The sequence below is a fragment of the Cimex lectularius genome, unplaced genomic scaffold (assembly GCF_000648675.2).
Source record: "Cimex lectularius strain Harlan isolate CLEC.00 unplaced genomic scaffold, Clec_2.1 scaffold84, whole genome shotgun sequence".
Taxonomy (NCBI): Eukaryota; Metazoa; Arthropoda; class Insecta; order Hemiptera; family Cimicidae; genus Cimex; species Cimex lectularius.
In genome coordinates, this window is record NW_019392631.1 from 544,261 (window position 1) to 556,701 (window position 12,441).

At 34.5% G+C, this 12,441-nt stretch overlaps 1 protein-coding gene across 1 annotated transcript; it reads right to left on the reverse strand.

Annotated features, from left to right (window-relative positions):
• Positions 1 to 1,466: 1,466 nt before the first annotated feature.
• LOC106662777 (sentrin-specific protease 7-like) lies at positions 1,467 to 12,231 on the reverse strand. Its single transcript, XM_014387094.2, has 17 exons — positions 12,047 to 12,231; positions 7,387 to 7,430; positions 7,211 to 7,319; positions 7,084 to 7,148; positions 6,899 to 6,956; positions 6,787 to 6,844; positions 6,566 to 6,727; positions 6,320 to 6,493; positions 6,111 to 6,250; positions 5,973 to 6,050; positions 3,274 to 3,350; positions 3,080 to 3,199; positions 2,838 to 3,026; positions 2,612 to 2,706; positions 2,377 to 2,542; positions 2,091 to 2,310; positions 1,467 to 2,035 (listed from the first exon to the last, which is right to left on the reverse strand). The coding sequence occupies exons 2-17, from the start codon at positions 7,425 to 7,427 to the stop codon at positions 1,907 to 1,909; spliced, it is 1,881 nt and encodes a 626-aa protein (XP_014242580.1). The 5' UTR covers positions 7,428 to 7,430; positions 12,047 to 12,231; the 3' UTR covers positions 1,467 to 1,906.
• Between the last annotated feature and the right edge of the window lie 210 nt (positions 12,232 to 12,441).

Genomic DNA, 12,441 nt, shown 5'->3' on the forward strand with positions numbered 1-12,441 from the left:
TTGTTATATATAGTTGTATAGTTTTATTTTTTTAAGATACCCGATGACTTTGTCAACCATTTGCTGCTTATCCTGTAGGAGTTGTTTAAGTGGGAGGTGTAAGGAAGATGTGTAAAACCGTTGGCAGTTCCTTGGGGGGCACAAGATGTGTTCGATGGTTAGGCGTTCACCACATAGGCAGACAGGAGGGTCAGTACCTTCCATCAAGAACCCGTGTGTTATTCTTGTGTGTCCAATTCTGAGTCGGCAGATGATAACCTCTTCCCTCCTATTCGTTTGATAGGAAGTTTCTCAGGGGTAAATACTGTCTTTTATCTTTTTTAGTTTGTCTCCAATATTCATCCATTCAGATTCCCATTTTTTTAATATCTTTCTTCTGAAGGTTGAAACGAGATCCTTTGCACACACGGGCTGTTCAGATTCAGATAAGCGCAGGGCTGTTTTAGCGGCAACGTCTGCCCGTTCGTTGATTTTTATTCCTATGTGACTTGGAATCCATACAAAGGAAATGGAAATTCCCCTTAAGTATAGTTCATACACTGTCTCCCACACCCTTTCGACGTTATAACTTTTAATAGTTTGCAGGGCACTGTAGCAGTCACAAAAAAGAACAACCGTATTATGGTTCAATTGGACATCTGTAAGCGCAAGGGATATGGCCATAAGTCTGGAGAGTGAAAGTAATTATTAGCATGAATGGAGGGTTTAAACCCCCGAAGGAATATCAAGTACTCTTGGTTGAGAGTGTGAGGCTGGAGAGTGAAAGTAATTATTAGCATGAATGGAGGGTTTAAACCCCCGAAGGAATATCAAGTACTCTTGGTTCAGAGTGTGAGGCTGGAGAGTGAAAGTAATTATTAGCATGAATGGAGGGTTTAAACCCCCGAAGGAATATCAAGTACTCTGGGTTGAGAGTGTGAGGCTGGAGAGTGAAAGTAATTATTAGCATGAAATAATCATTGTGTCCGCAACCTTGTCAATAGCAGCAGCCGGTCGTTTCTTGTTAGATAGAGGCTTGGACAAATATGCTCCTTTTTTTTTGGTTGTTGTTGTTGGCTTTTTGTTTGAAGCAAACATTTATGAAACAATAGGCAATGACTGATAGTGACTGCAGCAAAATGTTTGACTTAGCTTGTGTGGTTTATATTGAACCTCTACTAAAATGTTTCATGGGTTTCTTTTCGATTTCAGAACACATTCATGAGTTTCCAAAAAGAAAACGAGACTGATGATGGGAGGTTGATGCCCCCAAAATCGATATCAATAAAAAATAATTGATTTTGATTTTTGTTTAATTCCTGAAAAGAAACCCGAGAAATATAAAAATCCAACAAGTGAAAAAGAAGAGTAAAAACTATACTAATGTGGTCATCTTCAACCATCCTGGAATAGCCTCATGTGAATTTAAGAAACAAAAATTACAAGAAAAGTTTTTAATGCTTTTGGTTTATTTTTATTTTTCAATTAATTTATTTTTTACATGGATATCTCTATTAGTTACAGATAGTAAAAATTACAGGTATGCAATGACTTTAAATAAAATTGTTTTTCATATAATTTTAATTCTATATACAAGTATATGATATATTTTTAATATATGTAAATAAATTATATTGATTTAGGTCTGATTTAAAAAATGGTAATAAATGCCTTACATGATCTAAAAATTATTTTAAATGCTAAGTGACAAAAGTGTCATACTAAAAAATATGGTTGTACTGCAAAAGCACACCATGGTCAATGGCAATCATATAATAAAAGAAATAATTTTATAAATACAAAGCTGTAAATAACTACTAAATAAATACTTAAGTCGTCTTTCAAAATAATTTGAAAAACAATTGCAATGATTTTTTTTATAATATTCACAACCAATTTAAAATAGCTACAAACAAAAAGGACCAAATTAATCACATTTTGATTGATCCCTCAAATCTAGAATCAATTTTTTAATTAAATTCCTTTTTTCCTCGACCCTGCATAAAGGGAACCATGTCGGCAATATTACTGGTTCGGCGAAATTTTTAATAGGATTCTGAAAACGTAAAGTCATTAAATCTTGATTTAATTTTTAGCAGGATCACCTTTACCTGAAAGAACTCCTCGATATACTGCAGGACGAATAGACCACAGTCGGACCCGTTTGTCTGCTGAGGGACATCAGTAGGAATGTGTCTCATGTTTTTCTTTGTGAAGATGCACTTCTTCCCTTTGTGTTTTTTCGAATACTCAACGGTCAAGTACTCCCTAAGGGGATCCAGTTCGGTATTTCCTCCGCCCGCCAGCGAGTTAAAAAGGAATATACAAGGTCTGTAGAAGACGAATATTTTAGGAACAAATCTTGTCATATACAAAAGTAGGAGGGAAAATAATCACTGTGGATTAGCAGGATTCTTTTCAACCGTCACCACTGAGCCATGATCGTTGTTACAACTTGGCGACTCTGAAGAAACCTGACAGCATTTTTCATTGAATATCTCGGTTACCTTTTTGCTCAGGTCCAAAACATCCTCCTGAGCAATGGTCGACTCAGAAGTATGTGCTTAAATTAATTATTAATCTATTAGGAAATAATTTAATTATTTAGATTTATGCTTAGATGAATTATCACCTATTTCAAGGTTAGATTCTGTTTCAGAACATTTTACTGAGAAATATTGTGTAACCAGATATGGAAAGCATATAACCGCAACCATCCAATGTTGGCTGAAACCAATGTTTTAATGAAACAAAATCACGTTTTAAAAATAATTATAGACATACACAAATTGTCACATACAAAGAATATTTGTTACAGATAATTAGCAAGAGATGAATCAGCTGTAGATAAGCTTTACCAAATATTAAGAGGTACGATGAGAAAATCCTTTGAGAAAATGTCCAACGACTTGGTCCAACGTGCCACTTTGTTATGCCTATCCTGAATCGTACTATTTTCATCCGAAGTAAGCCGGGTATAAAAGAACGAAGAAAATACATGCGTCCTCTTCTGGTCTTCAGCACCCAGTTTGTTCTTATAAAACCACCTGAACAAAACTAAAATTTTGAAAATGAAACGGAAATAAAATCCGTCACTCACATGAGGTAGAAGTCGATGATTATATCATCGATGTACATGCTGTTTTCGAGACAGGCAAAGTTCTCCGGGTAGATTGTTATGCCCCCTTTGCCCATTTTGTAGACTAGAATCGGTTCCACCCTTCAGCAAATAAGCAATAACATATTTTATGATGCAAAATTATTTTATAACATTTACTGAAATGAACCGTATACCTCTCACAGTCTTTATCAGGATAGTCATCAATATTTTCTGTTGACTCCACAGTCACTACTGGCATTTTCTTTTCATTCTATTTTTTTAAACAAATATATTACATAATTTTCATATGAGATAGATTATACTAAGTGTCTTGTTTACAAATTTTGTTTCTGCACTTTTTTAGTCTTTCATAAAATAATAAATTATATTTATTAACAAAATATGTTTGTTCATTATTCTTAACAGAAAGAACTTAAAACAATGTAGAAAAATTCTGATGAATCAGGAGGGGGTGGACGCACGGTCTGCATCCTCCCGTTTATACTTTTCAAACTCTCCCTCCACTTTACCAGCTTCACAATTCCATTTAAAATTCCTAGGGCTGCCTCAGAAAAGGCAAAACTGTCTCTGGCTATGGCCGTTTCAATTTTTTTCAACTGGAAGTGATTTTTTAAATTTATTCTGTGAAAACCATGTAATTTGTTTCTCTGTGAATGTTTTATTATTTTAATCAATTATTTACCCATTTTGACTGATTACATACAATCATTTTATCTTCTTTTTTTTAAAGTGATTTATAATTTTTATATAAAGTGTGGTTGAGATGAAAAGATTAGTGTCACGAGAGGGACTCGAATCCACGAACTTCGGTACCCACGAGAAGTCATCTAACCTACAACTTTTTTAAATTCCCCTCTTTTTTGCCTAACATTCAAATTACGTGTAATCGTTTGGATCCTCGGTAAATTTGCAGTGGCCACAGGGAGTTGTTAGTGAAATACAGGTAATTCGGTAATTATTATATTTATTTTTTTGTTGGTCTTAGCTGACCAAAGAACAATTATCCCAAGTGATTTATAATTTGTATGTAAAGTACGGTTGAGATGAAAATATTAGTGTATTTATTTACTTAGCGCCACTCCAGGGAGGACAAAACTAGGTCAAAAAATAAAATCATTTACATTATTTTTAAGTACCAGGGAGTTATTTTCTATCTACATGATAAATTGGGTTCACCATGGGCAGCCAAAATAGTCAAGTATAAGACACAAAGTGTTAATATCTAACCAGTTAAGTTTTAACGAATGGTCAGAGGGCAGAACACTTCACAGAGCTTGTACAATTTAACGTATTTGAGTAAAATTCTAAAGGCAATGCAGGTAGTCGAACCCAGTATCACGTACATGAGATACAAAAGTTGGGCAAACAAACGAGGTTACCATACTTCCACTGACTTCTACACTTATCAACATAAATTATTGTTTGTTAAAATCCTGAGTCCAATGGATTGACAAGCTACTCAAAGATTGCCCCACAGGATTTACAGGGAAAGGATGGATTGATTAGAAGCTTACGAAGAGCTTGGATGAGCTTGTGCTTGAAGCCGAAATGACCATGCATCTAAGTTACACCATGCTGGCAACAACTCAGTTAATTCTCAAAGTGGCAAAACAAGAATTGAATTGTAATTTCAACACTAGTCAAAAATATACATAGTTTTCAAATTTATTCACATTGCCGTCTGTCACTTTCCTTTTATATTCCGGTAAGATCTGCAGTCCAACGAGGAAGTATCCTTGGCCCGATCCTCTTTATAATATACAATGCTGACATTCGTACTTCCCCAAACACAGTCATCTCCACATTTGATGACGACATGGCTATCGTCTCTTGTCACTCTAACCCATCCATTGTAAACTATCTGTAAAGTCTCCTCGCCCTATTAGAAGACTGGTACCGCAAATGAAGAATCAAAGTGAACAAAAGCAAAAGTGCTCATCACGTTCGCACTAATAAAATCACTTTGTCCTCCATAATGACATAGTGATATTGACTGCTGACATAGTATGATACCTGGGACTGTACATTCATAAAAGATTGATGTGAAATCCACACACCACCTGAAATGACAAGACAACTCTTACAACTTACTGGACCAATGATCTCGTCTAAACTTTAATAACAAACTGACCATTTACACAACTCTCATTTGTCCGATATGGACCTACGGAATGGAAGTTTGGGGCTCTATTGGGACATCCAATTCAAAATCCTAAGAAAAATCCTTAATTCACCTTTTGTACATCTCCAATTTTTCACACTGACATTTGTTCACGACCTTGTAAGAACACATTATAAGAAATTCCACAACACCCTTTCTATAAATCCTAACCCCTTGTCCAACAACTGTTCATACTAACCCTACTGGAAATCCTCCATGTCCGCTGGAGGGGCAATGGCCTTGAGATTTGCTTCAATGATGTGTATGTGGGTTCAGTATGAGGATGTTACCAGTGGGTGGCTTCTCCCCTCATGTTTAATTACCATTATTCAGAAATCGTGAGATGCGGTCTGGTGTGATGTAGGTTTCAGAAAAACATTTTCTTTATCATGCCAACGTTTCGATCTTTATTGAGATCATCTTCAGGGCCTGGGATTTACAAACATTGTTTAAATTTAACAAATACATGTAGGATGTGGAAAAACTTTTCTGAAAGACCGCATCTCACGATTTCTGAATAATCATCGATTAACAGTCACTAATCACCACACACTTTAATTATCATGTTAGACAATGAATTATCGAATTTACTTATTGTAATGAAAGTTGTAGATGTATGTAACAATAAAAAATATAAAAAAATCACAAATTTTCTAATATCGACTTAATCTTAATTTGTACTAATATGTTGTAAAAAATGTTCTCGCTCACATTATCACAAGGTTGCTTCACTTTCATATCTTTATTTTCTACTTTAGCATCCATGTTTTTTTCTTGCAAATAGTTTATCTAAAATAAAAATTATAATCAAATTTAAAAAAAAGAAAGAAAATGTAAAGTTTAACTCACATCTTGAGACAGGAGTAGATTTAGATCTTGAATTGATAAATCACCTCCATGTGTTTTATCGAAGAACATTTGTTTAATAAACTTGAACGAAGACTGTGTGATACTTGCAGGAAACAAGGTAATCCTTTGGAGAACGGCGTCTAAACCGGATTGAATTATTTATTTAAAAGCTAACGAAAAATGCGACCAGAGATAAAAGCTACATTTACCAGGGCTACAAGGGTCAAAATAAGTCAAAGATTCAGGAGGATGTGTTATCTTAAGAACTTCTCGGATTGACTTGCCAGTGTACGGTTGAACGTAAATTATTATAGCCTGGAGAGTCGGCCCAAAATGCATCAAAATCCTTACAATGTCAACGCTACGAAGTGTAATTTCTGCAACTTTAGTACAAACGTACCATAAAAAAAAGTCCGTGCAATTATATTATTATCGAATAAAACTGAAATATTTACCCTTGGGTTCTCGCATAATAAACTTGATACCCAAATGCGAAAACAAGGCAGTGAGCTTTAAGGGTTGAAATATTTTATACAATCCAAAACGAATCGATCGACAGACTACTCTGACGTTATTTGTCTGCTTGAAGTTAATGTATGACTTTCTAGCATCGTAATCTAAAATTGAACATTAAATATTTACCATCCTAATTATTCGAAAGAATTTTATTTATTACCAGAAGTAAGTTTCTTTTTGTTGTTCATTTGAGGTACATTCTTTTGTTTTTGAGTGGACTGAAAAATATTCAATTAGCCACATGAAAATTAATAATAATTTATAATAATTACCTTTTCCCGGATAGATGAACTTTTCACTTCAGGTATTCCATCAAAGTCGTTAGGACCACTACACAAACACAATTAATCGAGTGTTGATTCATTCGAGCCGATGACAAAATTAATCAGCAATTATATACATTATTTTATTTATTTATTTTTGAAAAGATAATGTTTATTGTATGGTAATAACTTACACAACAATGTTTGTCTCTTCAAGCTTATCTTCAATAATATTCGATAATCCTGCATTTTTGCATGCCTGAAATATTAAATTTCTTTTAATAATAGCTTACAAAAGAAGTACAGATTTTATTCGTATACCTTCGCTATCAATTCACGGAAGCAAATCTTCGTTTTTGGGTGTTTGAGTATAACATTGATTTCCTCCCCATCGGGAGTCGTCAATGAAATTAGTGTAGTTTCTTCCTTTCTGCAACATATGACTTTATTAATTATGCGAAATCTAAATTTAAAAAATTTCCAAGTCAAGCGCACACCGAATTTTTTCATCTTCAGACGATTCTTCTCTTGTCTCCATAGCCTGAAAAAATTTCAATTCAAACAACTTTAACCATGATAAAATACACATCAGATATTTAAAAAAAATGAATAATTCCAATTCTTGGTCCTTTTTCTTTTAATAGATGAATGAATGCTTTAAAAACCACTAGCCATTTTGATAATTCATTGTTTTGAACTTTATATGAAGTAGTAGTCAATTTTTTAAATTGTTTGTAAGACTAAATAAAATATTTATTGAAAATGAGAAAAGTTGCCGAAAAACGATTTTTAGTTAAAAACTACATTAGCCAGTTATATTGTCTAATTTTGTTTTAATAAAAATAAATCCCATGCAAAAGTTTATCAAATGACCATCACAGAAACTAATAAACCTAGGACATGTTAGGACTAGATTGATAGTACACATAGACTCGGGGCAGCAGAAACAAGCCTGTACAGATATTGTCAAGAAGAATAAACAGCAAAATCTATTGGTGGCCTATGCAGGCAAGTCTTACTCCTGAGAGAAGAAAAGCCAAGGCCTGAAAGAACAGACGGTAAAAAGCCTTAATTTTAATGAAGATTCTAGATAATAATTGCACAATATACCAATATTGGTCGGACGCAGAGTCGTAACTTACACATTTATTACAGTAATATAATAATTTAGTCATAACTATTCAGATTAACCGATGATTCTGATCTCAATCATTTGGTCTCTGTAGGTTCATCACCTTGCCCACAGCCAAGTTTCCATCTAATTCAAATGTTTGGAATTGTGCATTTGTCTTTCTGACAAAATTATAAAATAATTATCATTTAAATAGTGCGTTTATCGTCAAAAACTATCGGGTTGTAAAATAAGTCCGTAGAATTTTTTCGGACCCAGTGCTTGTACAACATTGTTCTCAGTGTGTAAAATAATCATTAAATAAACATTGCTCCAAAACACAAAATTGACTTAGGAACAGTTATACCAAAAAATCCTAGTGAAAAGATGGAATTTTTTTATATGCATTCAGCAGAAGTAAAGAGTTGCCCTAAAGGTGTGCAAAATAATAGCACATCATTTTTGTAAGTCAAACAAACAAATAAAAATGGCAATAAAATTATCTAGAGACACTGAACAGCCAAAGTTGTTTCCTCGTAGAACATCGCATTGATGTGGCTGGAAGGAAAACAGTGTCAGACAACTGTTTCAAATTGGCAGAAATGGTATAAAATCTCAAGTCAGATATGCACTGACTGCTGCACACATATATCTTCTAATATAATATTTCATATCTTAAGCTGGGTTTCCATTTTGCAAAAAAATCACTCGTGCAACTAAACACAAGAATTACTCGCAAAATGCCATCTTGGGTTATCCATGTCCATAAGGTGAAACATTTTGCAACATAGAGATGAGACAAGGTGAGCCATCAGTTTGAGACAGGCATCCCGTTTATAACTACACCAACTGCTGCATCAGAGTTTGCTATCATGGTGATACTTTTTGCCATGATTTTTGTCTTTGTCCTATTTTGATGTTTTTTCCCTTTCTCGCATCCTCTCCTTGTTCTTCTTATGATGAATTTTATCTTTAGCATCGCACAAAAATCGGAAGCTGTAATACATTCAGATAAGTCGAATGCACTCCTCCTGGTTCATTCTCATACTCGAGACAAGTGTGTTTACATGGAGAGGAACAGCTCGAAACACTAGAAAAGCGACAGCCAGTCAGCTCACCGTGAAAAATCCTCACGGCAAAAGTTTTGCAGTCCTGGCTAGGTATCCACAATGCGAGACAAATAGTTTCACGAGTGATATTCAGACAGTTGTAATTGTACTTATGTAGTGATCGAGGTTGTGTTCAGGGTAATCCTCAGGGTTTTTTGTTTCAGGTTCGATGTTGTTCAATGTTGTTGAAAAAGGCCACGAGTATGATGGAAACTTAGTTGAGTAATAAATTGTTCACAGAATTGACGAACAGTTGAAATTATACTGTCAGGGCTGGGGATATTTCTTAAGGTCGATTCACATAACCAACAAGTAGCAGGTCCAGCATAAGTTTTCACACCATGACAACGAACTACAGATGCCGACATTCAAACCAGAAAGGTCACGGCAAACGTTTCTACAAACTTTGTTTAAGCTTAAGCATGTATAATTTCGGTTGAAGAATTTTACTTGAAGAGGAAGAAGGAAATAAGTTGGATTGTTTGGAAGTAGAGCAAAAATGGAAAATAATATTTGCTGTACATCCAATGAATTTACAAAGAAAAAAAGGATTATTCTACACGCTCTATGAATAGTAGATGATGAAGGCAGATTTTTTAAAAACATTTGAACAGTCACTAACACCACACCACAGACATGCACCAGCTCAGAAAAAAATTACTCATACTAAGCGTGCCAATGCTACAGACATGGATAGACATGATTCATTAAATTAACATTATTTACCACATATGAATACTATACATAATACCAGCCATTGCGTGTTTGTAGAACATGTTCTGCCCAATTCTTATAGAAGTGAATATTCATGTAGATCAGTGGTTCATAAACTTTTTTGACCCATGGACCCCTTTTTATAGTCAAATATTGCCCACGGACCCCCAAGTGAAAAAGCCACATAAATGCATAACATAAAAATTACAAATTTAAAAAAAGTTTTGTTGAAGAAGTATTTTTGAAATCATAAATTATAAATATATATAAATTATAATATTAATTACTTTTGTTAAAATAAAATATATAAAAAATTAATGACTTGGATGAACGTGATGAGATGTTATGAGCGTATAATTTCTAATCGGTTTCTTTCTTTTGTGATGAGGTTCATAATGGCACTGATCCACGTTCTACCAAATAGAAAGACGGGAAAGCAGTTAACAGCTTCTGTACAATAACCCATAACGCAGGATATAAAATTGGGATCTGTTTTTGTAACCAGAATTTGTGGTATCCTTGTTCAAACATTGGTTTAAGTTTCTCATTTGTGGATATTTCAATAAGCTGCTCCTGTATTAGTATGGATTCATCTGTGTTTGGGATCTAAGTTTGTCCACATGCAAAACGGTTCAACACCCAGTCAGGAATATCCAAGTGAAGAATATCTTCAAATCTTTGGTTTGGGTCTGTATGAAGAGCCGTTAAGTGTCGACAGCATATCTTCATCTCTAATTTGCAATTTCGAAAGATTTGGAAACTGAGAGCATTCTCCTCTTCCCAAGTTTTGTTTGTAAAGAAAAAGTTTTGCAACAAATGCAGATATTACACTATTAGTTTTGATTAAATTTAATTGGTCACCTTGTAGTTTCAAATTAGTTTCGTCAAATTTGGCAAATAAATCAGACATATAGGCTATGTCATTTTTTGAGTTAATTAAATTTCCCAAATCATTGTCTTTGGTTTCCAGGAATTCCAACACTGAATCAAAGAGCGCATAAAATCGATTTAAACATGCACTTTTAGATAACCAACGTACTTATATTATATTATTATTTATCTTATGATTCTTCCTTCTTGAAGGTGGTATAATAGGTCATCTCAAAAAACCACAACCAGTTTTTATCCACAACGTTTCGGATTTATTTGAATCCTTCCTCAGGTGAGTTAACGCAATGGTTAAAAAAGTGGTCGTCAGTCATTAATATTTTATAACAATTTATTTTAAAAAAAGAGCCAGTGTGGTACTTATTCAGACTAGAAACTGAATAAGTATAAAAATAAAATATTAATGACTGACGACCACTTTTTTAACCATTGCGTTAACTCACCTGAGGAAGGATTCAAATAAATCCGAAACGTGTGGATAAAAACTGGTTGTGGTTTTTTTGAGATGACCTATTATCCCACCTTCAAGAAGGAAGAATCATAAGATTAACTGTTGTCAAAATATAAGAAAACATCATTATTATTTGTATTACATTATTTTATATTAAACCTTTCGCGGACCCCCTGACATTGTTCAGAGACCCCCAAATCAATTTTAATTTTCCACGGACCCCCTGAATGATACCGGGGACCCCTGGAGGGGTCCGTAGGGACCACTTTGGGAATCACTGATGTAGATAATTTTTTGTGTCTTAGCTGACACTTCGCAGACAGCAGCATGCGAGTCCTACAGGTAAGACTGAACTAAGGGCACAAGTTCCTTTGCCGAGAGCTTGCTATTGGGTTTGGATTAATAGTGGTACATGGTGAGACTCCTGGAAGGTAGTCAAGAGAGTTTACTCCACTTAAATTAAAAAACCCGAGGCCGACCCAATCGCTAGGGGTGCATCTCCACTCGGGGTTTTAATAGAGTTGCCTTAGCATCAGCTGCGATGATGGTCAAGCAGTCTGCCGACCCAGCCCTGTAAAGGGGCCAAGCGGGGAAGAGCCTTTTTAGAAATTTTACAGTATTGCATAACACCACCTTTCTTACAAAACGAAACTAAGAAGACTAATAACTAAGAATCGACCGTTAATGACAGTTTTCAACTTTATTCATCAGTATAATTTAATATCTTCTTCATATCCTGAGCACTCTGGCTGGTCCTTCATCGAGAATATGTGTTAAAAAAATACTTTTGCATTCCAAAACGTAGGAAATAAAGAGTTTAAAGGGTTAAATTCAGTCTGAGGCCGGTTAAAGGGTTTTAAAGTGACAAATAAAGAAAATCTTACTAGCTCGTTGCGCTCACAGACATTTGGATCCAGTGACGCTAAACCATTTTTGGATCATCATTGACAAACAAAGCAATGCTTACAATTGCAACAGTTGGCAGGTTGCAAGTCGTTCGCAGATCAATGTTGTTGTTTTTATTTTTTTAACTTTTGCCAATTCAACTGCAAATATTGCAATGGAAAAAATTGTTTTTTCAGCGGCTTGTACATGGAATAAAATGATTTTTTTTTAATTGCCTGAAGCGCAATCATGATGGTTAAATTGTATTTGAAAATTTGAAGTTTAATTCCTTAGCCAATTTTAGGTTCGAAAGTGCCCCCCCCCCAAAAAAAAGTAGTTTATCCGTTTAATTTTTAAAAGACTGGTCGATTCGCTTCATTGCCGCTTTTGTTAG

Bases quoted from the DNA above. Each gene is read 5' to 3' on its own strand.
- LOC106662777 (XM_014387094.2), bottom strand. From the start codon at position 7,427: ATGGAGACAAGAGAAGAATCGTCTGAAGATGAAAAAATTCG. The intron at 3,200-3,273 runs GTATACGGTTCA...TATTTGCTGAAG, and splicing joins CCTGATAAAGACTGTGAGAG to GGTGGAACCGATTCTAGTCT. The intron at 3,027-3,079 runs GTGAGTGACGGA...AGTTTTGTTCAG, and splicing joins ATCATCGACTTCTACCTCAT to GTGGTTTTATAAGAACAAAC.